Raw genomic sequence first — 27,699 nt, forward strand, 5'->3', positions numbered from 1 at the left:
TTTCACGGGAGCCCGGGCTTCTCCCGCTCACAACAAAAGCTTAAGTTACAGGAAAGGCAGAGAAAGGGAGGGCGGGCGGGGGGCAGGGAGGCAGCACCAGGGCCCCAGCACCCCCCCGGACCGAGCGGTCCCCGCCGGGCGCCCCCCAAGGCCCCTTCCCTGGGATGGTGCTCGGGGAAGGGCAGTCCCCCCCCCCCCCCAACCGCTGCCAAACCTGCCCCAACATGGGTGAGTGCCCGCGGGTGCTTCCGCAGATGGGGGTCTCTGGGTATCCCAGTCACTCCCAGTGTGTCCCAGTCCCCCCCCTCAGTGTATCCTGATTCCCCCCAGTGTGTCCCACATCTTCCCCGTGTGTCCCAGTGCCCCCTCCAGTGTGTTGATCACTCCCCGTGTGTCCAGTTCCCCTTCCTCGGTGTGTGTTGGCCCACGCCAGTGTGCCCCCGCTCCCTCCAAATGTGCCCCAGATCCCTCCAGTGTGTCCCAGTCCCCCCAGTACGTTTTGGCCTCACCCCTCTTGTGTCCCCCCTCCGGCAGCACCCCGGTGTGGCCTCAGGAACGCTATGGGGCCAAGGCCTGGGAGGGGGGAACGACCGGACCTGAGTGGGTGCCGGGGCGCCCGCGGGGGGGAATCCCCTCCGGTGCACACTAAAGCGGGGACTGGTTCAGGGTGTCGGGGGGGGGTCAGCCCGGGAGGGGTCAGCCCGGGGGGGGGTGTCAGCCCCGGGGGTTCCGTCGTGGCCCCGTCCCGACCCCATGCCGCGTGGGGAGTTTTCACGGCAAGAAAAAGTTGTTGGGGGGGGTCCGATGGAGGGGGGGGGGGGGGGGCAGCTGGGGGCGGGGCCTGGGGCGGCGGGGGGCGGGGCGGCCGCGCCGTTTGAATGTGATTGGCGGAGCGGGGGGGCGGGGCGCGGGGGGGCGGCTCCGCCCGGTGGGGACGCGGCGCTGCCCCGCACAAAGGCGGCGGGAGTGTCCGGTGTGGCCGCTGCGCTGCCCCGGCATCCCGCACCCCGTCGGGACCCCCCCTCCGCACATCCCCCACCGACACCCGCACGGGTCTCCGCCACCGGGCACCGCGTCGGGGCAGCAGGACACCGGGACCGCCACGTCCGAGCATCGGGAGCCGTCCCGCCGCGCACGGTAGAGCGGGACACCGGGAGTCATCCAGGCGGGACTTGAGCGTATCCAGTCACCGGGAGCCGTCCAGGCAGCAGGGGACCAGCAATTCCGGACGCGAGGAGGCGTAGAGGCAGCACCGGGCACGGCAGAGCCGGGCAGGAGGAGCGGCCGGCTGGGCACCGGGCACAGTAAACCCGGGCGCAGCAGCTCGGGGCACCATGGGCCGCCCCAGCGCGCTGCCTGCCCTGGCCTGGCTGCTGGTGGGGCTGAGCGCGCCTGCCCCGTGCTGCAGCCAGCTGCACGGTGAGAAGGGCATCTCCATCCCCGACCACGGCTTCTGCCAACCCATCTCCATCCCACTCTGCACCGACATCGCCTACAACCAGACCATCATGCCCAACCTGCTGGGTCACACCAACCAGGAGGACGCGGGGCTGGAGGTCCACCAGTTCTACCCCTTGGTGAAGGTGCAGTGCTCGTTGGAGCTCAAGTTCTTCCTGTGCTCCATGTATGCGCCGGTGTGCACGGTGCTGGAGCAGGCCATTCCACCATGCCGCTCCATCTGTGAGCGCGCGCGCCAGGGCTGTGAGGCCCTCATGAATAAATTTGGGTTCCAATGGCCGGAGCGGTTACGCTGTGAGAACTTTCCCCGCCATGGCGCCGAGCAGATCTGTGTGGGGCAGAACCATTCTGAGGATGGCAGCTCACCAGCGCTGCTCACCAGTGCCACCCCCTTGGCCGGCCAGGGTACTCCAGGAGCCCCTCGTTATGCCACCCTCGACCACCCCTTCCACTGCCCACGGGCACTGAAGGTGCCCAGCTATCTCAACTACAAGTTCTTGGGTGAGAAGGACTGTGCAGCGCCCTGCGAGCCCACCCGTCCCGATGGCCACATGTTCTTCAATGAGGATGAGATCCGTTTTGCCCGTATCTGGATCCTCATCTGGTCTGTCTTGTGTTGTGCCTCCACCTTCTTCACTGTCACCACCTACCTGGTGGACATGCAGCGTTTCCGCTACCCAGAGCGACCCATCATCTTCCTTTCAGGGTGTTACACCATGGTGTCGGTGGCCTACATCGCTGGCTTTGTGCTGGAGGAAAGGGTGGTCTGCAACGAGCGTTTCCAGGAGGATGGCTACCGCACGGTGGTACAGGGCACCAAGAAGGAAGGTTGCACCATCCTCTTCATGATGCTCTACTTCTTCAGCATGGCCAGCTCTATCTGGTGGGTCATCCTGTCCCTCACCTGGTTCCTGGCTGCTGGCATGAAGTGGGGCCACGAGGCCATCGAGGCCAACTCCCAGTACTTCCACTTGGCCGCCTGGGCTGTGCCGGCTGTCAAGACCATCACCATCCTGGCCATGGGGCAGATCGATGGGGACCTGCTGAGCGGCGTCTGCTTCGTGGGCCTCAACAACATCGACCCTCTCCGGGGCTTCGTGTTGGCCCCACTCTTTGTCTACCTTTTCATTGGTACCTCCTTCCTCCTGGCTGGCTTTGTCTCCCTCTTCCGCATCCGCACCATCATGAAACATGGAGGGACCAAAACAGAGAAGTTGGAGCGATTGATGGTTCGCATCGGGGTCTTCAGCGTCCTCTACACAGTCCCGGCCACCATCGTCATCGCGTGTTACTTCTACGAGCAGGCTTTCCGTGAGCACTGGGAGCGCAGCTGGATCAGTCAGAACTGCAAGAGCTTGGCCATCCCCTGCCCGCTCCACTTCACCCCCCGCATGACCCCTGACTTCACCGTCTACATGATCAAGTATCTCATGACTCTCATCGTGGGCATCACCTCCGGCTTTTGGATATGGTCGGGTAAAACCCTGCACTCGTGGAGGAAGTTCTACACGCGGCTCACCAACAGCAAGCAAGGCGAGACCACGGTGTGACCCCCCCTGTGCCAGCCACCTCCGCTGCCCTTTGCTTTTCATTGGGTTTTTTTTGGGGGGGTTATTATATATTTTTTATTTTTAGATTATTAACGTCTGAGGGGTGTCTCTTTCTCTTTAATTTTTTTTTTGTAATTAAACCTGTAAATAGCATTTGTAAAATTAATTATATATTTCTATTTAAAACATGGTAAAATAGGAGGGGGAAAAAAGGAGAAAAACGAGGGGGAAAGAGAAAAGAGAAGGGGGGAAGCGCAAAAGGAGAGGAAAAAGAAAAGGGGGAGAAAAGGTGAAAATATAAAAAAATTAGGAAAAAACAGGGAGAGGCAAAAAGGAGAGGAAAACGAGAAAAAGGAGAGGAAAACTGAGCAAGAGGAAAGGGAGGGAGAAAGGAGGAGAAAAAAGCAGGGGAAAGGGAAAAAATACCCTTCTGAACCTGGGCAAGGGTCCTAACTTCGTCTCCCCACTCGATGCTGTCGGGTTCCCCCTCCCCGCGGTGCCGCAATGGCCGAGGAACGGGAAAGGCAACGAGATCGGGAATGGCTCCTGCCCACTCCGGCCCTTCCCTGCCCTGCCAGCCCCCGAAAAAGGGGGGAAAAAGACAAAACCCCAATGAAAATCCTTTTTTTTCTTCTTTCCCTTGGAAACTCCCCAAGGAAAGTTGATTTCCCCCCCCCCCCCCCCCCCCCCCCCCCCCGCCCCTTTGCTGGCTCCCGCAGGACCGGGCTGTGTTTGTGTGTCCCTGGCTGGGGTCCCCGCCTGTCCCCTGCTCGGCCACAGACTTCTCCTCCCAAATCCCTTTTTAAGCCGTCCTGCAAATACAAACGAGTAAAACCAACCGGTAACTTCTTCCTTAGGGCTGCTTTATTTCCCTCCCAAAAAGTAAGAAATTAAACTGGGGGGGGTCCCATGGGCGCTGCCGGGCCCCCCGCTTCCATCGCACTGCGGGGATGAGCCAGCGGCTCCCTCCAGCTGGAACAAAGCGCTTTGCAGCGGGAAAAGGATCTATTTAACCCCAAAGTAAGGAACTTTTGGGTTGTAGAGGGAGGGGGGACCCCTCCTGTGCCCCCTCTGGAGAAAAGAGCTGACATTTCCTACAGGATCAGGGGGGTTGGGCTGTGCGTGGTCCCCTGATTCCGAGTCTCTGGAGGGAAGTGGGTCCCAGCTTCAGTTGGGCTTGTTGGGATCTGGGCGATGCTGGGGCTGGGCTATGGGACGTTTGCAGCTGGAGAGGCCTGAGCGGGTCTCTGGGAAGGGAAGGATGGATTTAATCAGCTGCACTGCACTGAAATCAACCAAAAATACTCTTCCCAAAATGGAGAGGGAGACCCGGGAAAGCGTCGACCCAGGACCAGCTCCAGGAAGCCTCAGCTCCTGTCGCCAGCATTTCAGGGTGTTGGATCCTCCGGCAACAAAGACGCATTGGGATGGGGGGAGGGGGGGGGGATTGAGTCATTCCCCTTTCCCCAGCAACACCCTGGGATAATTCCAAAACCCCATTAAAAATCCCAATTCACCAGCAAAGGGAAGCAGGAGCCGAAGGGGTTAAGGCAGCGCCTCTCCAGCACATTTTGGAAAGGAAAAACTCTTTGGATCCGGTTTAATTTTCCAGTGATGACTTGGAAAGGGGAAGAGGAGAGGGGGGGAACCATATCCAGGGTTTTTCCCCCTTCCCATGGTTTGGAGAAGCTGTTTGAGGGCCGGACAGGCCCCCCTGGCCCCAACCACCTTCACCTTCCAAAATGGGAATGAAAAGCGGAAAATGGGGGTGATTTTCTCTGTGATGATGTTTTTGCTCCTTCCCAGGGGGAAAACCGCGTTGGTGGGGACATTGGCAGGACGATGGAGCCAAGGGGATGGGGATCACCCCCCTCACAGCCCTCAACTCTCTGCACCCAAAGGTGCCATCACGTGGGGGATGCACCCTTGCCATGGGGATTGCTCTGCCCTTGGGCTGGTTCTTGTTATCCGGGGGGAGGATCCCACTCCCCAGCAGGCAGATCCCACCCAAGGCTGCTTTGTTTTCCCAGAGGCGAAGCGCAGATCGCCGGGGGACGAGGGGAATGTAAACTCTCCACCCAGGAATGCAGGAGCTGGGAAATGGTTTTGCTTTTCAAGGTTTATGTGTCCCAGCTTATGGAAAACAGAGCTGGGATTACAGCAGCTGAGGCTGGGTCTGGGAGTGCTGAGAGTGCTGAGCACCCCATGGGTGCTGCTGGCACCCACCTGTGGGGTTGTGTCCATGTCACCTCTTACCGGCCTCACAGACTCCTGTGATGTTTGGATTTAGAATTGGAGAGTTGGGCTGGATCCTGCCCCAGCAGCATCCATGTGGCTCAGCCCAGGGCCTCTCAGAGGTGGTTTTGGTGCAAGTTGGAGGTTTTTGGAGGGTTTGGCTCTTGGAGCTATTTGCAGCCCAAGTGGGGAAGGAGCTGGAGGGTGTCTGTGAGACACAGTCATTGTGTGTCCTCTCTGTCCCCTGGGCTGTCACCCCAGCCATGGGTCACCCTGCACCAGGTTAACCCCAGGGACAGGTCACCCTGCACCAGGTTAACCTCAGAGACAGGTCACCCCAAAGATGGAGCTCCTTGGGGATGGGTCACCCTAGAGACAGGTCACCCCAAAGATGGAGCTCCTTGGGGATGGGTCACCCTGGAGACAGGTTACCCCTGGTGTGGGTCACCCACAGAACAGATAGCCGCATGCCCAACTAACCCCAGGGACAGGGGACAGGGACCTTGTGGCTGCACACCAGCCCTCCCAGGCTGCTGACTCCCATCCTGCTCTTTCTCTCTTAAGCCAAGCAGAGGGAGCAAACGCCAGTGGCGGGTCCTGCCGTGTTCCCTGAGCGGCCATGCTGGGGTCCTTTGATGTCCCCTGATGAGCGCCGCTCTGTTTTCACAGCTGCCCGAGGCAGCAGAACTCAACTGAAGTGCAGCCTGGCCCCAGAGCACATGCAACTCATCACACCAGTGCCTGGAAGCTCACAGGGCTCCCTGGTGGGGATGGGGACAGGGGGGTCCCCAGGAGGAGCCGCCGTGGGGTGATGGGCTGAGCTCCACCCCAGCAGGGACACAGCCCCAGGGGTGAAACCAGTGCAAGAAGTGGGTGCTGGAGGGGGGGACTGGTCTCACTGAGGGAAGAATGGGTCATGGGATGCCCCCAGAATTGGCTGTCTCAGTGCTTCTGTCCCCCAGGCTGGGGTCACTCCTGTTCCCTGGCTGTCCTATCCTCCAAACCATAGGTTCCTGTCCCCACATCCATGGCTCTCCTGTCCCCCTGGGGGCTCGTTCCATTGGCTGTCCTGTCCCCATGGCCCTCAGGCTCCCCTGTCCCCTGGTTTGATCCATCCCCTGTCTCCTGGGGTCCCCGCTCTGTCCATGGGGACTGTCCCACCAGCTCAGCACCGGGTGACAATGCCCTCGGGCACAGGGGTCCCTGTCCCTTTCTTGTCCTGTGTCCCCAGCAGTGATGTGGAGGGGTGGCAGCAGGAGGTGACAAGGAGCAGGGATACGATGAGGGACAGCTCCCGGTGACCCACCGCTCACTGCTATTACCCGTTAACGGTGTGACATTCCCCCAGGGTCCCAGTGAGGACCAGCTGCCTGCGCACGGCTCGATGCACCTCAACCTCCAGGACGAAGCCAGCAAGACTCGAGGCCACGGGGACGGTCCCCCCTGGTCCGAGAGCCCCCGGGTGCCCCCGGCCCTCCCCGACCCCGCTGTACCCCCCCAGCCGCGGGCGCTGGGGCGGGATCTGGCCGGGGCCGGCAGCGCCTGGCCCGGCTCCAGCGGGGACAGGCGGCGGGCGGGCTAAATCGGGCTCCCGGCGGCGCCGCTCTTAAAGGAGCCGGAGGGGGCCCGAGTGCAGGACGTGTCCCCCGGCAGCCGGGATGGCTCCGGCCAAGGGTGGGCTTCCCGCGGCAGAGGGAAGGATCCCGCCTCTCTCCCGACGTCCTGCCCTGGCCATGAGCTATGTGGGACCCCATCTCCGTGCAGGGGTCATGCCTGAAGGGGGGGAGGATGTGGGGCCACCACCCCATCCCAGGGGCCCCCTGGAGAGCTTGGGACTAGGAGATGAGATGTGCTGTATCATTCCCAGCATCCTTCTTGGAAAACACGGGACACAGAGATGTGTTTCCCCATATCCATCCCAATATCCCTCTTGGAGGATGGAGGATGGATGGAGGTGGGATGGGTGGGCATGGGACCCCTCTCCATCCTGGTGTACCTCCTGAAGGACATAGGATGGATGGACATGGTTCCTCACTTCTGTCCAGCACCCAATCCAGAGAAACGGATGGACAAGGGATCGTGAACAAGGGATCCATCCCTGTCCTGCTGCACCTCCTGGAGAACAGCCGTCTCCCAACATCCTTCTTGAAGATGGTGGATGGATGGAAGGTGGATGGGGTGGGCATGGGACCCCATCTCCATCCCGGAGAACATGAGACAGATGGACACTGTTCCCCACCTCCCTCCAACAGCTCACCCAGAGGATGGGATGGGGCAGGATGGGGATGGGGATGGGATGTGCCCGGTCGGGGGCGGCTCCGGAGGCGGGGTCGCCGCTGGATGCGGGAATGTTTTTGCAGCTGGAGCCGATCAGGGGCGGGAGGGGCCCGGCGGGGGGAGGGGAGCGAGGGGGGAGGTGCGAAGGGGAGTGCGTCGTTGTGTGTGGGGGAACGTGTGTAAGGGGGTGTGCAAGGGGACGGGGCTGTGCGTGCACAAGGGGTGTGCAAGGGGCGGTGCGGAGGGGGAGGGTGCGTGTCACAAGGGAGCTTGTCCTCGAGCAGGAACACACGGGTCTGTGCACACGTGTGCAATGAGGGGACACACGTGTTGCCCATGATGGAGCATCCCCCAAAACTCAGGATTCCCCATTGCAGGGATGCTCCGTGCACGTTTACAGCAGCATGCCATGGTGCACACATGCACATGGACTGCGTGTGTGCATGTTACCCAGCCATGCATGCACACCCCACATGTATGCACATCTCCCCATGTTGGCGGCACCCCCCGTACACATGCTCACACCCCAGGCTCACCTTCCCGTGTGCACGCACACGCCATGCACAGACCATGGATGGATGGACGGGGGGATGGAGGGAGGGATGGATGGATGGAGGGATGGATGGATGGAGGGATGGATGGACAGGGTGATGGAGGGATGCGGTGAGGAATGGATCTCAGGCAGCGTCGCAGGGCCGTGCCTTTGCCTGCATCACCCTCTGCTGCCCGCTGTGGCACCCGCCCGCGGGGTTCGGAGGCGAACGGGGGTTGTTGGTTTTATCTTCTGCAAACCGTGGTTCAAAACCCATTTAATGCTCTTTGGTCTTGGGGGGGGAGGGATTCATTAAATCCGGTGTCTGGTTTAAGAACCCAAAATGAGTCGTCCCTCCAGTTTTGAGGTGTTTCTTTAGCCGCAGTTCTGAGGACACGGGATGGATCTATGCCGGTGCTGTGGGATCGGGCTGCCATCGGTGGGATGAGCTGTGCGGTGGGTCTGGTCTCAGAGCCAGCCCCATGGTTGAGGTGCAAAGCCTTGCTCACCGCAGGGATAAGTCCCTGCGTCTGTTGCCATCTCCCCACACCGAACGCTGCCTGTCCTTGAGCTGTCACCCCCAGGTGGGTGCGATGGCACGGGGGTGGGGGCTCCCTGAATCCTGGGGGGCTGCTGCTGCTCCCTGTTTGAGATCAAACTGAACCTTCACGGTGTTAAATCTGCTTTTGCAGTGGTGGGCAGGCGCCGATCCGCGGGGGTGCTCACCCCAGCTCGTCTGGGGCAGGGTCAGGGACGGGGGTGGCCACGGGTGGGTTTCGGGGGGTGATTTTGGGGTCTTTCTGCCGAATCGCGGGAATTCCCGCAGCCCCACTCCCTGCTCCCGGCGTGGGAAGGGGCGGTGCGAACGGCGGGGGTGGGGGGGAAACGCACCAAGGCCTCTGCCACCGTGTGCTGCTCACCAGGAGCGGTGCCGGGATGGGGGCGCACCCTGTCCCGCCGCGCCCCTCCACTCGAGGGTCCCCGCCTTCATCCCCGGGGTCCCGCAGCGGCGGGGGGGAAGCATTCACTGCAGCCCCCTCCGGCGCCGCGTGGGGGAGTTCGGACCCGGGTGCCGGTGTTCTGGTGGGACACCCCCCCTCCCCGCGGCTCAGCGGGGCCCCGGGGCTCGGGATCTGCCCAAACCGCGCCGGGGGCTCCCCGGCCACGCCCCATCACAGGCCACGCCCATTCATCGCATGGCCACGCCCCCTCCGTACCAAGCTCTCCGCCGCCGGGACTACAACTCCCGTCATGCCTCGGAACCCTTCCCCGGAAGCGGCTTCCTCTCTCTGGCTGCTTCCGGTGTGGCGCTGAGGAGGGAGTGAGGGAGCGGTAAGATGGCGGCAGCGGCGGTGCTGGAGTTCCAGCGCGCCCAGTCCCTGCTCTCCACCGACCGCGAGGCCTCCATCGGCATCCTGCACTCCATAGGTGAGCGCCGCCGCCGCTGCTGCCCCGCCGCCCGCCGCCACCGCCCGCCAGCCGCTTCCTGATGCCCGCCGCTGCTGCCGGCTGCTGACTCACCGTGCGAGCCGGACGGGAGCGAGGCCTGGGCCCGGCTCCACCGGCACCGGCCTGGCCCAGCGCGCTCCACCGACGCGGGGCCTGCACTCGCACCACGGGGCCGGGCCGCTGCCCGCCGCCGGTGGGGGCTCCCCGGTCCGGGAGCTGCCGGGTGGAGCGAACGGCCGAGCCCAGAGCCTGTCAGCGGAGCCCTGCGGCTCGGGCCGGCTTCTGCTCCCCGTTGAGCGCGGTGTGTCCCCGGCGCAGCGGTGTGTGGGCTTGTCTGCCCTGAGACCCGGGGAGCGGCGGGTACCGGGGCTGCGGCGGAGCGGTGCAGGCAGGAGATCGCCGGTGCCGGCTCTTTGCTTCTCGGGTTGTGTGCCAGCGTCTGGGGTTTGCGGCGGGCCCTCAGCGTGCTGGAGGAGGAGAAGGCTCTGCTGGGAGCGATATTCGCTCTGGTAACGCTAAAATTCACCCGGTATTTAAATTACCTTCTCGGCGCCCTGCAGGAAGTTTTGGGGAGTTTCTGTTGGGCTGTGTCTGGAGTTTTAACCTGTGCTTGTTTCAAGACCGATGCTGTTGGCATCAGTCACTTTGTTGGGCTGTCTCGGACATTCAGTGGTGCCAAGATGTTGGTGCTGTCGAGTGGTTTGTAGGCACGTTGTGGACATTATCAGTGTGTACAGGGCAGGGAGAGGGGCTGTGTTTGAAACTGATGCTTGAAAGACTAATTCTTGCTTCTCCTAACGTGATGACTTTGCTGAAAAGGTGCTGTGACCTGCTGTCACCCCGCTGCAGTGGGCAAATGAGTGTTTCCTAATGTCTGTGCTACACCTTGCATGGTCCGTGCAAGTTGCTCACCCCTCTCGGTGTTTGGCTGCTTAATTAGTAGTTGATGTTCTTGAGCCTGTCAACACACCTATAACCAGTCAGGCTCAGGAGTGAATCAGCTTGTGCTGCTGGACGATGTGAGTTGGAGCAGGCCCGAGAACCCCCCAGTGCTGGGGTGCTCCTCTTGAGAGCAAAGTTATTTTGCTGTTGACACCTCGTGTTTGGTTACGGGGGCTGAAAGCTGCAGCCTGCACTCGGGGGCTGCTCAGAGGATCCCAGCTCCCTTTGCAGAGCAGGGCAGCAGTTGGGTGTTGTTTGTGTACAGGTTGGATGGTGGAGATGAATTTTTCCGTGGTAGTAGGTGACAGGGAAGAAAGTGTTGTTTTGTGGCTGACTTACATGAAAATCCTGTTGTGTAAACACAGGTTTGGTGCTGCTGTATGTCATTTGGGCCTTCTGTGTACTTCAGAGGCAGTTACTCATGTTGGTACACAGTGCTGATCAGATCGTTGGAGTTCAGTGTGGGAAGGAGTGCTGCCTCCTGCCGCAGTTGTAACACACGATCTGCTCCTGAGCGAGGAGCAGACTCACCCTGCTCACAGAGCCGATGCTGTTCTTGTGCTGCATTTGCACCACGGGATCACACCTTGGTACGCAAAGCAGAAACATAAGGAATGGCCAAACCAGCACACCCAGCCCTGGAAATTCCATTGCATTTCTTCCACTGGGTTTTGTGCCTTCAGCAGGGACAGTCTGTTCCATGGTGATGCTTTTAAAATGAAACTTGAATAGCTGGACAAGCTTAATGAGAATACTTCAAAACTTAAGTTATATTCAGGTTGGAGCTTGCAGCTGTATCTGTCAGCTGGATTAAAGCTTTTGTGCAGTACAGATGAAGCACTTGGACTTACACCTTTAAACTTTCCACATAATCTGCTTTCCAGATCTCACTGTAGCCTGTTGTAAGTTACTTTTGCTGGTGCCTTTCCATGGGCTGAGGAGTAATGATTGTCCTCTAACTGAAACAGCATTAAAGGTAGCTTCTCAACTCTTTTCCTAGTGAAACGTGATGTCCAGGAGAATGATGAAGAAGCGGTGCAAGTCAAGGAGCAGAGCATCCTGGAGCTGGGCTCGCTTCTGGCCAAGACTGGGCAGGCAGAAGGTGAGCGTGAAATAAGTAACTGAGGTAATGGGTGAGAGACACATACATTCAGATTAATGTAGTCTCCTTATTTGATGAGATGGAAATAAAAGCAGGTTTTGGCAGGGAATGTTCCCTTGGAGACAGGACTAGATAAACAACATAAAATACTAACTGCATGTTACTTGTCCTGGTATTCCAAAAGATTGCTGATGCATTGGGCAGTGTAGTTCCTGATTCTTTGATGTGTGGCCATTTTAATACAGGTGGATAAAGTTTTGTTAAGTTATGTTTGAGATGAGAAGTTTTTCAAGGCCGTGTTTCAAATTGGAAGGTTTGTCCCAAAACGTCCTTACTCACCAGCAGCTTGCTTCTTGATTGAATTGATGTGAGGCTCCCCTGCAGTCCTGATCCAGCTCTGGGGCAACAGCACCAGAGTGATGTGGAGCTGCTGGAGCAAGTCCAGAGGAGGGCACGGAGCTGCTGTGAGGGCTGGAGCAGCTCTGCTCTGGAGCCAGGCTGAGAGCTGGGCTGGTTCAGCCTGGAGAAGAGAAGGCTTCTGAAGGGGAGACCTTAGAGCAGCTCCAGGGCCTAAAGGAGCTACAGGAAACCTGGAGAGGGGCTTTGGACAAGGGTCTGTAGGGACAGGACAAGGGCAATGGCTTTAACCTGCCAGAGGGGAGACTGAGATGACCTCTTAGGCAGAAGCTTTTCCCTGTGAGGGTGCTGAGGTGCTGGCACAAGGTGCCCAGAGAAGCTGTGGCTGCCCCATCCCTGGCAGTGTTCAAGGCCAGATTGGACACAGGGGCTTGGAGCAAGCTGCTCTAGTGGAAGGTGTCCCTGCCTGTGGCAGGGGGTTGAAACTGGAGGAGCTGTAAGGTCCTTTCCAACCCAGACAGCTCTGTGATTCTGTGATTTATCTACTGAAACATTACCTCCTTGCCCAGCTGTACACGGGAGCAAGACTCAACAGTCCTGTTTGTGAATGTATGAAAGGACAGAAATGGAGTAGAGTTCCCTATTCCACGTTTTTTTTTATTGGAATCTGTTCATGTCTCCTGTTTCCTGGAAGGCTCAGGGCAGTGTGTGTGTTCTCCTGTACTTCTCAGGTTGGTTTTGTTTCTTTTGCTGGGGAATATTCTGGCCTTTTCTGCAGCACCTTTCACCTCGAGCGCTATAGCAGCTGATACACCACATCTGTACAAAGTGTGTCTGTCCATGGCAGGCAGTTTGCCATAGTATAGCCCTGATGTTTTCTAACCGTGCGCAACAATGATTCGGAATGTGAAGTGAAGCATATATGCTTTTAACAGTCTGAAACTGGTTGAGGAAAACAAGCAGCAGAAGGTTTAATCAATCTGAAGTTCAGCTGGGTGATGAGAACTAATGTTGGAGTAGCTCACGGAGAGCAGTGTGAGGTCTCTGATACCCACTGATCAAGATCTTAGTTTTATCTTTCTTCTGAAATGCACACGTGGTGTCCTGCTGTCTTTGTAAATACCCATTTTGACTTGGCCATTCATCTGCCCATGTCTGCATGTGTTTGAGCATTCTGGACACTGATCTCCTTTCAATTTGCAGTTGAACAGAGCCTGTGACGAAGTAGATTACTTGCACTTAGATTAGTGCTGGAAACAGAGGTGCTATTTCATCTCACCTAACTATAGATGTCCACGTTTGATTTCCTACTGTGAGCTGTTTTTATAGTCAGTGGAGAAAAATAAGCCCTTCAAGCACACAGTTCATCTCTTCCTGCAGTTAGAATTTGGAACAAATGAAGCTTGCTGTACAAGTGCCAATTTCTCTAATTGAATATTAATTGAGTTGAGGTCCTTTAACTCAGTAATAGGCGTCTGTGCTGTACAGGTGCCCTTTGCACTCTCATGTTTGCTTCTGTAGAGATAACTAAATTTGGCTTTACTCCTGCACCAGGAAAGATGAGTGTGTTTGGGCTAAAAAGGGGAAATCAACAGAAGTATCTCTTCAAGTAAATGTGTGGATGTGCCCCCAGAGAAGAGTTGTTACTGTTGCAGAACTTGAAATAGTTTTGAGATTAAGCCAAAGTCTTACATGAGTGTAAAGACCTTCAGTGTATTCTCATGGCTAGCTAATAGATTTTTTTTTTTTTTTTTAAGGGGAAGGCTAAATAATTGAAAATGTCAATGTTAATTCATCAAATCCAGGTTTATGAAGGAGCAAATGTGAAATGTGCTTGTAATCTATTAAAGGAAGCACTAAGATGCAGATCAACAATACGCTGAAGAAAAGGAATTTGACAACGCAATGAAGCCAGTTGTGTGTGTATAGATTGGAGTGGGATGACCAGGTTGTGCTTTCTGGAGACACGTGGTGAGGATGTGGGATGAAGAAAGAGGGTACCACAGCTCAGAGATGTGGGAAAGACTGTCACCTTTCCTTTCTGTGTGCTTTCTAGGACGAAGCAGGCTATAGGAGTGAGGAGCAGTCAGGGGCATCAGCATCTTCAGCAGGTACAGCCCTTCCCAAAGATGCTAGCTCCAGGCAGGCACACAGAGCTCAGATCCAATGGGAGTGAATCCATCGCTGCTCAACCTCACAAGGAAATGACCAAGACTGAGCAGTTTCTGGCCCAAATGAAGCAGATCCCCTCATTGTAGCTCTTGCTGCGTGTGGTTTAGTTTTAGCGAGTGGAATTTCTTTGATGGATTCAAGGTGATGCAATGGCTCATTGGCTGTTTTCAAGTGATAACTGCTCAGAGATGAAGGGATCTGGGAGGAAAATCAGCTGCACTTTGGTGGGGTTTGAAAGTTAAAACTGACTGGCCAAGAGTGGGAAATGAACGTGTAGTTTTTAGAGGACTAACTTCTATTGATCTACAGGCTTTATTTAACAACAGTAGTAATACAAATGGCCTCTTTATCATCTGCTTGGTAGAGATAAAGGGTTGAACTTGTAAATTAGTTATGTATTTTAGGACAGTTCTAGATTTTGATAGCATAGCTTTAAACAATAGGATTGGAAAAACTCGGAGCAGGAATTCGGGTACATGGCATGTTAGCTGTGGAAGCACTTTCTCTAAGGGTGAGCAGCAGAGCTGCTGCTCGTCACTTCTCCAGAGCTGTCAATCACACCCCTTTACCAAGCAAGTAAAAAAAAGAATCCTAAAAATAGTTGACAGTTACATTGGTGGGAAAGAGAAATTTCTATGGGAACTTTGAGCTTGCATGGCTAAATGTGGAACTCGGAGCTTGCATGGCTAAATGTGTAGTTTGCAAAATGTACAGATATATTCTAGCTGTTGACATCAGATCTGTTTTCCAGTGAATTCTTGGGCAAGTGTTGAGCAAGTCAACAGAAAGGGAAGTACTGCAGTATGGGCTTTTCTTTTCCTGAAGTTCCTTTCCTGTATGGAAGAGTGTGTTTGGCACTAAAAACATGATGTGGTTGATTCTGAGGAGCGGGTGTAGTGGAGTGATGTGCTGTAGGAAGAGTTTGTACTGCGCAGTAGTTGAGAGTTGGTAGATCTCATCGAGAGTCTCTCTGCCTTGATGTCAGACAGAACTGGCAAATTCTTAGTTACAGAGCTCAAAGCTATAAAGGATATGGTGCTGTGACCTGATAAGAAGTCAGCCTGCTACCTGTGCTAAGTGCAGCGTTTTCAAGTGTTTGTGTTACTTGCATGAGGGAAGAGCACAAGAACCAGCTGGGCAACTCCAGCTTTAGGGCTGCTTCTCTTTCAAGCCCAATAAGCCTGCAGGGGGGTTCTCCCCACAGCGCAGCAGAGGGGGACAATCTTCTCCCTTGACCTAAACTTCTAACTTGTGCTGTGTGATTCCAAAAACTAACTCCTTTCTGCTCCCGTGGATGTGGAGTCCTGAAACTGCCAAGATGTTGACTGCTGCGTTCCTCTGCTCTGTAGGAATGACACTTTAAGTGTATTCCTTCTTCATAAGGAAAGACATTTCCTTTGCAGGCTTGAGTCTAGTTTTGTAACTGTAAGCTACTAATGGGAGTAGGAGAAACAGCAATCTAGTTAAGTAAGATCTAACAGGATGATGGGGGTAGTTGAAGTGTTAAGAACTGTCATTTGCTCAGCAGCAGAGCGCGGGGTGTATCGGACTTTATAGGGCTGGCTGGTATGGCAGAGTGAAACATCATGCTGTGAGTCAGTAAAAACATACTTAAGCTATAAACTCCATTTTATAGAAAAATCTCAAAGCATTTAACAGACTCCTCCCATTTTTAAAGCATGCCTGAGGCAAGTGTAGTTACAAATGGTGTTATAATTGGGTGAAATGAAGTAACGGGAAATGTGTGCTGTGCGGGTGAGACAGGAGCTCAGCACTCACCTCTCAGTTGCTCTTTTCCTGTAAATGTGTTGAAAGACTGCTTATAAACTGTTTGATGTAATAATCAAAACAGTTTAATAAATACTGCTGTGTATAGACATGTCAAATGGAACTTTTGGCTGTGTGGTTGTGTTTCATGATTTTATTTTCTGTATGCAGAGCTGGGAGGACTCCTGAAGTATGTTCGACCCTTCTTGAACTCCATCAGCAAAGCAAAGGCTGCCCGCTTAGTCCGATCCCTGCTTGATCTGTTCCTTGATATGGAGGCAGCGACAGGACAGGAGGTGAGATTTAAATTTCATCAGCAGTCTGTCCCTCAAAAGCCTCTAACACCATTATCTGACCCAGTTTGCTCCACGCTGAAGAATTATTCATGTCAGGAAACATTCATTTAATGCATTTGGATAGATTCTATTAATAAAACATTAGATAATTTAATTCACTCATCATCATGTTTGTCTGCAAGCCTTATCCTGCTGCAGGTTAGGAGTAACTCTTGCGCTGAGCAGTTTGATTTGTGTTGCTTGCTGTTAGGTACACAACATCAGTAGTAGTTTGTAGTGTGAGATTACCGTAAATGGTGACAGAATCTTTGCCCCTCTTTTTTAATGGAAGAGGTTAAGGGAGGTGGAGTAGGATGTGTAGGTGAGAAGGGAACCACGGAAGACATCGGGAGAAAATGACTTCACACTTCTTCTAAAGGTAACTTCATAAAAATTATGGTGTTTGGATGCAGTCTCAAAAGGTGGCTTTTTATGGTGGGAGAAGAACTTGGAGTAACAGCGAGGGAAATACAGCCAAGTTAGTAAAATTATTTGCTTTCAAGCATATTCTGAAGCCAACCCCAAAACCTCAAGTAATTGTGACACCTAACCTGTGAGCTTCTGATGAAGCAGTCCTCAGTTGTTTCCATGTCTGTTCAGAGGGACATTTGCTTCCTCAGTGAGATGTATGTTAAGACAACTCTCAAGAGCCCAGTAAAGCAATGAAATTAGAGTTTTCTCCAGCTCCTAATGCTCCAGCTATCACTGTGCAATAAATTGAGACTTCATAATGGCTTTTCATAAAGTGTCCCCATTTAATAAGCTGTGTTGAGCAGCTGACAAGCCCTGCAATGTGGTGCAGCTACAGAGCTGTTCCAGAAAGAGCTGTGATCCAGAGATCTGGGAAAAGGCATTCCTGAGCCTAGCACCTCAGGATGACTTACTGTATATTACTGGCCAGTACTAAATTGACACCCTCTTCTAATGGAGTGAGAACATGACTGCTTTATTCATCAAGAGAATCACAACAGTCTTAAAAGCATGAGAAGCCACTGGGTGCCTTCACTTTGTTTTGAAGCAGTGGATGAAACATTCAGCGTCACTTGCTGACTGGCTCCTGACTCCTGACTCTGCTGCAAACAGTGGAGCCCAGCACCTCTGTTGCTTAGTACTGCTAAAGGACACACATGATCTGGCATATTTAAGCCCTAAAACACGTGCACTTTGTTTTCTTTTATTTGTAGAGCAATTGAAAATACAGTTTTCTCTATAGCTGAGTGAAATGGAGCAACACATGCTGGAAGGGACCTCAAAGTCTTCCCGTCCATCCCTTGCCCTAAGGCAGAATCAGTTCTCATGTACCCAGATGTTTTTATTTCCAACAAAAACACAGCTGCCTCAGAAATGCTATTAGGATTTCAGCAGTAATTTTTACTGGTGAAACTTTGGAAACCAAATTTTTATTTTTGTATTCCAGTGTGGGAGGATTGTCCGTGGTGGCCAGAAAAAGTTATTGGAAGCCAGATGCGTTAGAAAAGGAATTGAAAAAGCTGGTCTGTTGGGTTTTGTGATTGCTAAAGCTTAAATTCAACCTTAGTTTGCTTTCTGAACTTTACTTCCTCTTGCAATATATAAGTGGTATCATACCGTGAATGTTGCTATGAAGTGCAGGAAGTTAATCTAGCAAATGGAATATGAAAATCCACAGCACAATTTAGCTGGTCTGTGTCATTTTGCGCAACATTTCTATGAGTTTAAACTCTGGTTTCAGTCTAATGCAGCCTGAGGCTATAGTGTTCCATGTGTGGTTACCAGTGAGTCTTTGGTGAGAAGCGTGTTAACCTTGCACTGGTGAACTGCAGTTCTCATCAGTGATGAACTACAAAACCACACTTACCCTGCTGTATTGAAAGAGGCATTTTGGGTAGCACTAATGCTGAAGGCTGCCAGCCCGGGCTGGCACAGCATTTGAGCAAGGAATGATTTTGCTTCCTTAAACTACATTGTGGAGATTCAGGCTTTGTTGTATTTCTGTTGCTTTGTAGGAAATTATTGAAGCATACTGCTGTTTTAAAGAGGGGCAGCAGAAGGCTTTACACATTTCTTTCTGCTCCCTTTAAGGTTGACCTGTGTTTAGAGTGTATTGAATGGGCCAAATCAGAGAAGAGGACTTTCCTACGTCAGGCTCTGGAGGTATGTTAAATTGTGGATCCCAAACCTGTGTAATAGGGTTTTCCCTTTATCACATTTAATACCTGTAAAACTTGTAGTGTGTTGTCTAGGTCTTTGTACATGTAATGGATGGGTTATAAGGCCAGGCTGGATGGGGCCTTGAGCAACCTGCCTAGGGTGAGGTGTCCCATGGCAGGGGGTTGGAACTGGTTAATCTTAAGGTCCCTTTGAACCCAAACCATTCTATTGTTCTATGATAAGTGTTAAAGTTAGTGACTCTTCTTGAAGAGGCAGGATTTTACCCGTTGTCTTTAGACTGGCTGATCTTGCAAATGGTAGATCTTGCAGAACTGGACCATATAATTTAATGAACACAAACTAATTTAGTGAAGTCTGTGAGATAAGAATATGAAGTTTCGTTTTACAAAATAAATCTGTGCTACCTCTCTTTGGCTTCCCTCACAGCAGTTCCTTTTCTGTTCTCCAGGCGAGGCTGGTCTCTTTGTACTTCGATACCAAGAGGTACCAAGAAGCACTGCAACTAGGTGAGTCTTCCACTAGGTGGTGGTAGTAGATCTTGGCTTTGAGGTTAGTCTTGAGGCTGACAAGGGAAATAATGCGTCGTGCCTCTTCAGTTTTGTAGGACTTGGGCATTGATTTTTCAGAACTGTACCTGTTCTGCCACGTTTTGCTATAGCTTGATGATAACAGCTTTTAGACATATTTTTATTCTCAGCATTTGTTCATTTCCAATAATTGTGGAAGCAGAGATGAGCTGTATCCTGCTAAATGCCATCAGTTTGGCTCCTGCTGGAACATACATAGTACAATGCTGTGGTCAGAGAGTTTTGCCCAAAAACACAGTAAAAGCAGTAGTAATGCCAGGAAATGGCAAACCTCTAAGGATGTAATTGGGCAAGCTCTTGTGCAGCAGTGTAAGGGCTTCAAGAACTTGCTTCTGCACCACCTGAGATGGGGTAACTAACCCTCCTGTTCTGCTGCAAGGCAGAGTGAAGCAGCTCAGTTCTATGTCCCAGCTCCCTTTGGTGTTGTTTAGACGCTCATTTTGCACATGACTGTAATATTGTAAGATGAGGTTTAAGCTGTCTTGTGCAGGCTGATCTGCCAGCTCAGTACGTGGGTGGGTGCACTGACATGGACAGAAGTGTTCACCCATCTCACCAGCCCCCTGTAACTTCTTGAACACTGTGGTGACAAGAGTGTGTTGTGTCCAGAGTTCTGTGGGTGACTTGGATCTGATCTGAATATCAAGTTATGTGAAGTGCACAGAATTAACTATCAAGTTAGAATTGCTTTGCATACAGATGTGTCATGAACTCGGGTTTAAACTGATCAGACTCCACACTCCAAAGCTGTGCTTCAGTAAATTAATCACTTGGATGATGGGAGTACAGCACAGGGAGCTGTGAAGGCCTGCCATAGGACAGCCTCCCTTCCTGAAAGCCTGCCCTGCTGTGGGGGAAGAAGGGTGTCATCTGGAAAGACTTGGTTTGTGTAGTTGTTGATGCAGAGCAGATCATAAAGGTAATTGTGTTCTTTCCCACTGCTAGGCTCTCAGCTTCTTCGGGAATTGAAAAAGATGGATGACAAGGCATTGCTGGTGGAAGTGCAGCTGCTAGAAAGTAAGACTTACCATGCCCTGAGCAATCTGCCAAAAGCAAGAGCAGCCTTAACCTCTGCACGAACCACAGCCAACGCAATCTACTGTCCACCCAAGCTGCAAGCAGCGTTAGACATGCAGTCAGGTAAAGCTCTTCAGGATGAGGGGAAGTTCTGGGCCTCATCGTGATGCATTGGTTGACTGATATTTGTTCTTTCCTGAGTGAATCATAGAAAATGATGCTAGGTGGGACCTGAATACCCACAAGTCTGCCCAGCTGCCTCTGGGCAGGATCAGCTGTAATTACATTCTTCCTGACAAATGTTTTTTCAGCCTGTTCTTGAAAGCGTACAGTAACAGGTCCATAATCTCCCTGAGCATTCACGGTACACTGTGTTAGTACAACTGTAACGTTGTTTCTGACCTAATTTGCAGGCACTTACCTGGAGTGCTCTCAACTGTCCCTTTAAGAGAGGGCATAGATGTTCTCCTGGTAGAGATGAGGTAGAGGGAAGCACAGAAGCAAAGATTCCCTCCACTGAAGTACCAGATAAAGCACTAGGCATCCAAATTGTTCTGTCTTTTTCTGCACATTCAGAATTAACTCTGATGCCTGCCTTTTTGTTCTTCTCTACAGGTATTATCCATGCAGCAGAAGAGAAAGACTGGAAAACAGCTTATTCATATTTTTATGAGGCGTTTGAGGGATATGATTCAATTGACAACCCAAAAGCCATCACTGCACTCAAATACATGTTGCTGTGCAAAATCATGCTAAACATGTACGTGGCAAATGGTTCTGTGAAGAATACTTCTTACATTTAAATGGGAAAGGCTTTTTGCTTATGACTGTAATTGTCTTTATGACCTAATCAGTGCTTCTGGTACAATGTTACTTGAATTGTAGTAATTTGCTGTCAGTCGGGAATTTTGGAGACACCCTTAGGTTAAAGCTGTGTTGTTGAATAAGTGCTCTTTTCCATCCCCTTTCTAGCCCAGAAGATGTACAAGCATTAGTGAGTGGGAAGCTTGCTCTGCGGTATGCAGGAAGACAGGTATAGAAACTTCATCTCTCTATCTTCCTATTATCTCTGAGAATATGATGCCATGCTGTTTGCCAAAAACATTGGTCTTTTCATACCAAAATGCCCTTTGCTTCTGAGTGTCCTGAATAAGAACCAGAACTGATTAAATTACCAGGAGTAATTACCAGAAGTCATCTGCCTTCAGAGGGAATACAGTGATTCTCACAACCTGGCCTGCTCACTTAGTTTTCTGTTTTAATCTTCCCTGCTTTCTTCATGAAGTACTAAATGCCTAATGCCCTGAGGTACTCATGTCTCAACCCTCACCAGCTCTGCAGCCATGGAGCTGATGGATTTAAATCCAAGTTACTCATTGTTTTTACTTGTGTTGTAGCAAGTCCTGAAAACCCATTCATAGCAGCATAGTTGAGCAGCTTGAGACCTAGATGACTGCAAGGTGGAAGCCAAGCAGCTGGGGAGATGTTGAATCAAGTGTTTATTCTAACATGTTAACTTGCCAGTCTGTGAAGCTGTCTCCGTATTAAATCCAGGGATACTTATGTAAGTACAGGGCCAAAAGCCAAGCGTGCCAGGGTCTGAGCCAGGCTTACACACTGATGCCCTCAGTGGCTTTGCCCAGCCGGTTATTTACTTTGACGCAGAAGCTGATACTCATCTACTTCACAGAGGACCAGGGAAGCTCTTTAGTAGAGGAGGTCGGTGAGCATATGTGCTAGAAAGAGTCTGAAGTGGGCATATCCCTGCATTTATCCCTGCTAGATCATGTAGGGCAGCTCTGGTCCTGCTTCACCTGCTTCCCCCAGGTGGCAGCTGGGTTGGAAGCATCTTTTCAGAGCACAAGGGCAGTGCTGTACAGGAAATCTCAGCTGGTCCCTGCCCTGGCCTCCTGATTCAGCACTGAAGGCAAGTTCCTGCAGCAGCTGTGGAAATGGAGCTGGGGGGGGCAGAGGCAAAGTGGGCAGCCTTGGGGCAGCTTGCTGGGAGAGATGGTAGCAGAAGCCTGGGCCTGATGCACCACAGCCACTGGGCTGTCCTGCTTGTCTCGTGAGCTTGTGCCTCTCACCACTTGGACACTGTTCTTCTAGAGATGCTACTGTTCTGTTCAGTATAAATATGGCAGTTTGATTGTGGCTGAGTCTTGCTTGCTTTGAGCAGCTGTGGAGTAGACAAGAAACACTTTCTGATGCTGTCCACAGTAGGGTGTCCAGAGGACTTCTGCCATGCCCCTGCTTCTCAGCAGGGGACTTGGGACATGCTGAAGGAGACACACAGCTTATGAGCTGAAAACGGCCATGTTCATTAAGCAAGTGCCAGAATGTTCACTTTCCTGCAGAACTGGATCAAACTTGCTCCCAACCTGCAACCTGATAGGAGCTGCAGCTGGTGTTCCCAAACCTTGCACAGCTCAAGGTCTTTGTTTCTGTGGAGCTGATTTCATGCTGTGTCCTGCAGCTGCTCTGCGTGTTCTCCTTACGAGCAGCTGTTCTTACTCTGCCTTTGTGGAAGTCATACTGACATGGCTTTGTAGCAAGAGGAACATTCCCATTTTGCTGCTTAAGCACGTTTCCAATATACTGCACAGTTGGCATAATAACACTGAGAGGAGAACCCAGGAAAATAACCTCTCATTTTCTTTCTCTGCAGACAGAAGCATTAAAATGTGTGGCACAGGCCAGCAAGAACCGATCACTGGCTGATTTTGAAAAGGTGAGTCAGGAGACAGAGAATGGGGCCTGCCTGGAAATGCCAGGTTTGGAGAGTGGTAGGAGCCATTACATTCCACAGCAGGAAACCATGAAGACATTCAAAGAAAGCAACAGTGCATCAACACATGCCCCACCATAGTTAACTGGGTTGGTTTTTGCAGCCTGGGGAGTAATAGCTGGCTGTAAACTAGGGGGTTTTCCCCTTTTTTTAAAAAAAAAAACAAACAGCTTTTGGTGCTGTTCACTGGGATGTGCATTTTCCTACTTTTTTTTTTTTTTTTTCTGGCTTCAGCAAGAATACCACAGAGATAAGGGAGGGGATTCCCATGTCAGGAAACAATCCTGCCTCCTGAGTGGAAACCAAGAGATTCTCTTGCTAAGCTTCAGCAGTGTAAAGATGAAAGATGCTTGAAAGGCTGCCAGGCTGTTGTGACCTGGCCTTTTAGCTAAGTTATGGATTGGATTAACCACTGATACTTTGCTGGGTAGGGAGAGAAGACTGTTTCAGACTTAGAGGACCTTAGGGACAGGAGACCTGTTGCTGCGTCAGTTATTTGATCCCATTGTGTTTTCTGCAGGCTCTGACAGACTATAAGGTGGAGCTCAGGGACGACCCCATCATTAACACTCACTTGGCTAAGCTCTACGATAACTTATTGGAACAGAACCTGATCAGAGTCATCGAACCCTTCTCCAGAGTACAGGTAAATGTTCCAGCAAGCACAGCAACACACTGGCACCTCTGTCCCCTGCTGCTGGTGGGTGAGGGACTTGTCCCCATACAGAACACTTCTTACTTGGGAGCGACTCAGCAGTTCCAGAGCTCAGGGTTCATCATGTTTAGCCTAAAAATGATAGAGAGCTGAGGGGAACTTTGGAAACCCACGTTTTGGAGTGATTGCCCTTTCTACCTGTTTCACTTAGTGTCTGCCCTCCACGTTGAAGGTGGACAGAGTTTGGCTTTTCAGGGTTCTCACATGGCGTGGGTAAAGCTGCAGTAATCTTGGAGAAAACCTGTTATTTCATGTTTCAGAGTGAAATGGGTTTAGGTGTCTAGTCCACCTTCAGTTAAAATTGGATGTGAAAGCTGAAGAACATTAAGCTGCAAAGCCATTGGAGATGGAAGAGCCCCATAGTAGATATTGTGTGTCAAAAATGCAGCTAAAGATTTACTTAACTCTGTTGGTCTCTCTTACAGATTGAACACATATCCAGCCTCATCAAGCTGTCAAAGGTAAGAACATCACTAGAAATCGGTGGTACATCTTAAGAGGGCAAAGGAATTGAGGTCAGATCCAGTTGCCCCAGGGAAATAAATGTAGGCTACTAAGTCTGACAGATCAGCTCCACAGCATTCACAGGCAAATACCACTCTTGGAAACTGAACTTTAACATAGACAGTCCCCAGCAGGCATCAGACTGGCTTCCTCTGCAGTGGACTTGTTACTAGCTGTAACCTCACCTTCCTTCATGTGGGTTTTACTCCTGGTGTTAGTGCTTTCTTTTTACTGGAGGCAGACTTTCCTCTGCTGTAGTAACAGCTCCTGTTGTGGCCAGCTGAGTTTTCCCTGCTGACCTGCATTTAATCCTGATGAGTGCACCCAGAGGAATCTTTCTTAGACCCCTAAAACACAGGATCCAGCTAATCCCTCTGCAGTTTCATTAGGGACGCCTGTGTCACACTGACTATTGCAATAACTGCTTTACAGATAATCCCAAACAGATTAAGTTTTAGGAAAAGCCACTGTAGTTCCAGCCTGTTGTATCCTAAAATGCTGTTGTCCCATGTTGGCATTAAGGCCAGAGGTGTGGAAGTATGCCAAGCTTTGCCCTTATGGTTGTTACGTCATCTGTCTTCCTTCTTTCTCTGTGCAGTCTTTCCCTAGGCTTGCCCTTGGTGTCTAACACAGTGTCATGGTTTAAATCCAGTAAAAGCTGGACAGCAGTTTACCTGCAGAACCAGCACCCCCTCCTGCAGTGAGGCGTGGGCAGGGGGTCACCCTGCTACTGAGTGGCATAAATGAAGCTTGGCCAACACTTGACTAAATATTTGCTGAACCAAGTGAGAATGCTCCACATCCCCTATGAGTGTCTGGATGAGATGGCAGATGCACCCTCTTCTGTGCAGCAGGGGGCAAGACATCCTGGTCCTCTTGTCGTTAAAAGCTGCTGCTTAATTTCCTCTGTCGTCTAAAGCATATGGTATTATCAAAGCAACGTGCAAAGAGAGACCTGTCCTGACACCATGTTCAGGGATAAAATAGCTGGTATTAGGTAGTGCTTATATGCCACCAGGGCTGTTGAGTGTGGCGTAGTGAAATTCACATTTATTTTATATAGTCTGGGGAGACTTTTAATGTTTCTGCTTCAATTTCAGGCTGAGGTAGAAAGGAAGCTGTCACAAATGATCTTGGACAAGAAATTTCATGGTGAGTCTGCATTCTGCAGTCCTGACTGCCTCACTGCCCACAGCCAGGCTGTGTGTAAGCCAGCTGGGGATAGACTCCTCCTTATCACTGCACCTCTGAGGCCCATGTGTCTTCCTCAGGCAGCTCTGCTCTGCTTCAGATGGAGGACATGCAAGTTAACTGTGGGAAGAGTAGAGAGTGGTGGGTTTATCTGTTACTCTGTTATCATGAAGGCTGCTCCTATCACTCTATGGGTTTGTTGAGCTCGAGACTTACCAGAAATGCCTCTGCTTATGTTTGCACTGTCCCTAGTGTCAGTTTAGTAACCCCTCTGGCTCTGGCTAAGCAAGACCTGTGGCTGAAGGAAGCACATTGGTTAGCGAGCAGGTTGGGAATTGTGGAATTCAGCCGTGGGGCCCATCTGGCACCTGGAAATAGTGTAATTATCAAAGGTAATAGGTCTTATCAAAGGTCTGAGCCAACCTCTGGGCACAGGTACGGTGGCTGTTGGGGAATGTGCAGGCACAAGGCAGAAGCATCTCCTGGGTGTCTTGTCATGCTCCTCTCTGGGATGATTTCATTTCTCTGAGGAAGCTGCAGCTAATGCAGTGCAGCCAAAACCCAGCCAGGGCTATTGGCTGGGCAGATCCCTGCGTTCCTGCTGTGTGGAAGCTGTGATGCATGGGGATAACTGCAGCGTTGTGCCTGCAGGCATCCTTGACCAAGGCGAGGGAGTCCTCATCATCTTTGACGAACCCCCTGTAGACAAAACGTACGAAGCTGCCCTCGAGACTATTCAGAACATGAGTAAAGTAGTGGATTCGCTCTACAACAAAGCCAAGAAGCTAACATAGGTGAGTGGGGGCAGAGCTGCGTCCTCGAGCCTCGCTGCATGTCCTCTGCATTGACATGGCTCTGTTTTCTCTTTGCAGAGCTGAATTTGCTGTCATGTGGAGCGTGTGTGTGACAGGAGAGTGAAACCTTTGGGAAATGTTAGGAGACTTGGATTTATTTTTTTTCCTTTTTTTCTTTTTTTCTTTTTTTTTCTTTTTCTCTTTGTTCTACTTTTCGCTCGGAAAGTTTTTAAACTTCCTCATCCAGTGCATCCTGTATCCATATGATGCGTGTTCCAGTTCCCATGTAATCTTTACTGGCCGAACTTTGTATCTGGGGGGGGAATATTGTTTAAACAAAGAGGGTATTCTAAATAAAAGGAAAAAGGCTTACACTACCTAAACATGTGCTTTCCACTTCCTGAGGGATGGCAGAGAGTTAAGCAGGGACAAAGTTTTGTTACCAGTAGGTGCCCAAAACAAGTTTGTTTCATCTCTCCCTCTCTCTGCTCTCAAGGTTGAGACTTGCAGTGTGTAACAGCCAAGTTGATTCCATTTGTACTGAACCAAAAAAGACCCAAAATGTACAGACTGGTGGTTTGTTTTTGAATCCTGAAGGCCTCCTATCCCCTCAAAGCAGCTCTGCAGGGATGTGCCCAATGGCTTCTGTGCCCAAGGACTGTGCTGTGGAGCTGCTGCTGTGCTGCGCCAGCCCCAGCCCTCTCCAGACACCAAGGCTGGGTTGTGCTGCAGGAGCCAGCGCTCCTCCCTGAGGCCTGGTTTGCATGCTCCTGTTTAGACTAGACTAGAGTGTCTGTGTTTATCCTTCACCCCACCTGCACTGGTAGGAAGAGCAGGAGCGCAGCGTTCCCAAGGCTTCCCCTCCCTCCAGGAGCCAGACCCTGGTGCCCATCAGCCTCCCATTGTACCTCTGCTGCTGCTGGGGCTCTTACGTTCCCAACAGCCGATGGGAGACAAGTTGGAATGTCCCAGAGTAGTGCCCATGAGGAGCCAGGGTCGGTAGGTGGGGTGGAGCAGGGCGTTCTGCAGCATGTGACACTGTCCAGTGAGGTTTGAGCTGGGTTCAATGCCATTTGGGCAGTGTAAGCTTCCACGGCTCTGTCCTGCTCATCTCCATCTCCCTCCCACTGTCCCTCTCCACGTTTTTCTTACAAGCCCCCTGTTTTGTACAAGGGTTCTGTCCTGGCAGGAGCTGTTTTGCCTTCACTCTTTAGACTGGCTGATTCTTTTTATGCTTTTCTGTTCACATTTTAACCTCTCTGTCATCTCATTTTATGATTTTATTCTGTGTTTCATTTCCATCTCATCCCGTCGGTCGCTGTTTGGGTTTTTGGCACCATCAATATCAAATGTACAAACGGTTCTTGCTAACCAGCACCAGGTATATCTGATGTTCAGATGAGTTCCAATAAAATACGTTTTTTTTCAAGCTTCTGTCTCCTGTCTTCAGCGGAGGCAGGAAAGGGGCCCCTTCCGTGCTGATCTCTCTGCATGTAGGGAAGGGCATGGGAACCAGGCTGGAGCTCACGGGGACAGCATCTGGGGATGGTGTTTGAGACGTGGAATGTGAGGGACCGTGTTTTAAGCAGCACATTCATGGGCTGGGACGTCTTCCTGGCACAGCAAGTAGAGTTACAGGATTAAGGTGTATTATTATAAATGAAGTTATGAATTATTATTATAGCTTTGTGGTATGATGGACACAGTGGAGGCAAGGCTGGGATGCAGAGGGACCTGGACAAGCTGGAGTGGTGGGACCGTATGAATCTCATGGGG

General features: G+C 51.7%; 2 protein-coding genes and 1 long non-coding RNA gene across 3 annotated transcripts; all 3 read left to right on the top strand.

Annotated features, from left to right (window-relative positions):
* Positions 1-915: 915 nt before the first annotated feature.
* On the top strand, positions 916-3,174 carry FZD2 (frizzled class receptor 2). Its single transcript, XM_061477518.1, has one exon. The coding sequence runs from the start codon at positions 1,335-1,337 to the stop codon at positions 3,006-3,008; it is 1,674 nt and encodes a 557-aa protein (XP_061333502.1). The 5' UTR covers positions 916-1,334; the 3' UTR covers positions 3,009-3,174.
* A 6,150-nt stretch (positions 3,175-9,324) lies between these two features.
* Positions 9,325-27,352, top strand: PSMD11 (proteasome 26S subunit, non-ATPase 11). Its single transcript, XM_061477704.1, has 14 exons — positions 9,325-9,480; positions 11,444-11,545; positions 16,013-16,137; positions 18,238-18,309; positions 18,776-18,833; positions 19,860-20,054; positions 20,547-20,691; positions 20,904-20,964; positions 22,600-22,662; positions 23,240-23,365; positions 23,860-23,895; positions 25,039-25,090; positions 25,781-25,923; positions 26,002-27,352. Exons 1-13 carry the CDS (start codon positions 9,390-9,392, stop codon positions 25,921-25,923), a joined length of 1,269 nt encoding a protein of 422 aa, XP_061333688.1. The 5' UTR covers positions 9,325-9,389; the 3' UTR covers positions 26,002-27,352.
* LOC133281855 (uncharacterized) lies at positions 13,536-14,663 on the top strand. Its single transcript, XR_009747588.1, has 2 exons — positions 13,536-14,350; positions 14,384-14,663. It is a non-coding gene; the product is annotated as an uncharacterized LOC133281855 (long non-coding RNA).
* Positions 27,353-27,699: the final 347 nt, after the last annotated feature.

The sequence above is a fragment of the Pezoporus flaviventris genome, unplaced genomic scaffold (genome assembly GCF_033815535.1).
Source record: "Pezoporus flaviventris isolate CSIRO_AGI_PZ_B2104156 unplaced genomic scaffold, CSIRO_AGI_Pfla_v1 ptg000107l, whole genome shotgun sequence".
Classification (NCBI taxonomy): domain Eukaryota; kingdom Metazoa; phylum Chordata; class Aves; order Psittaciformes; family Psittacidae; genus Pezoporus; species Pezoporus flaviventris.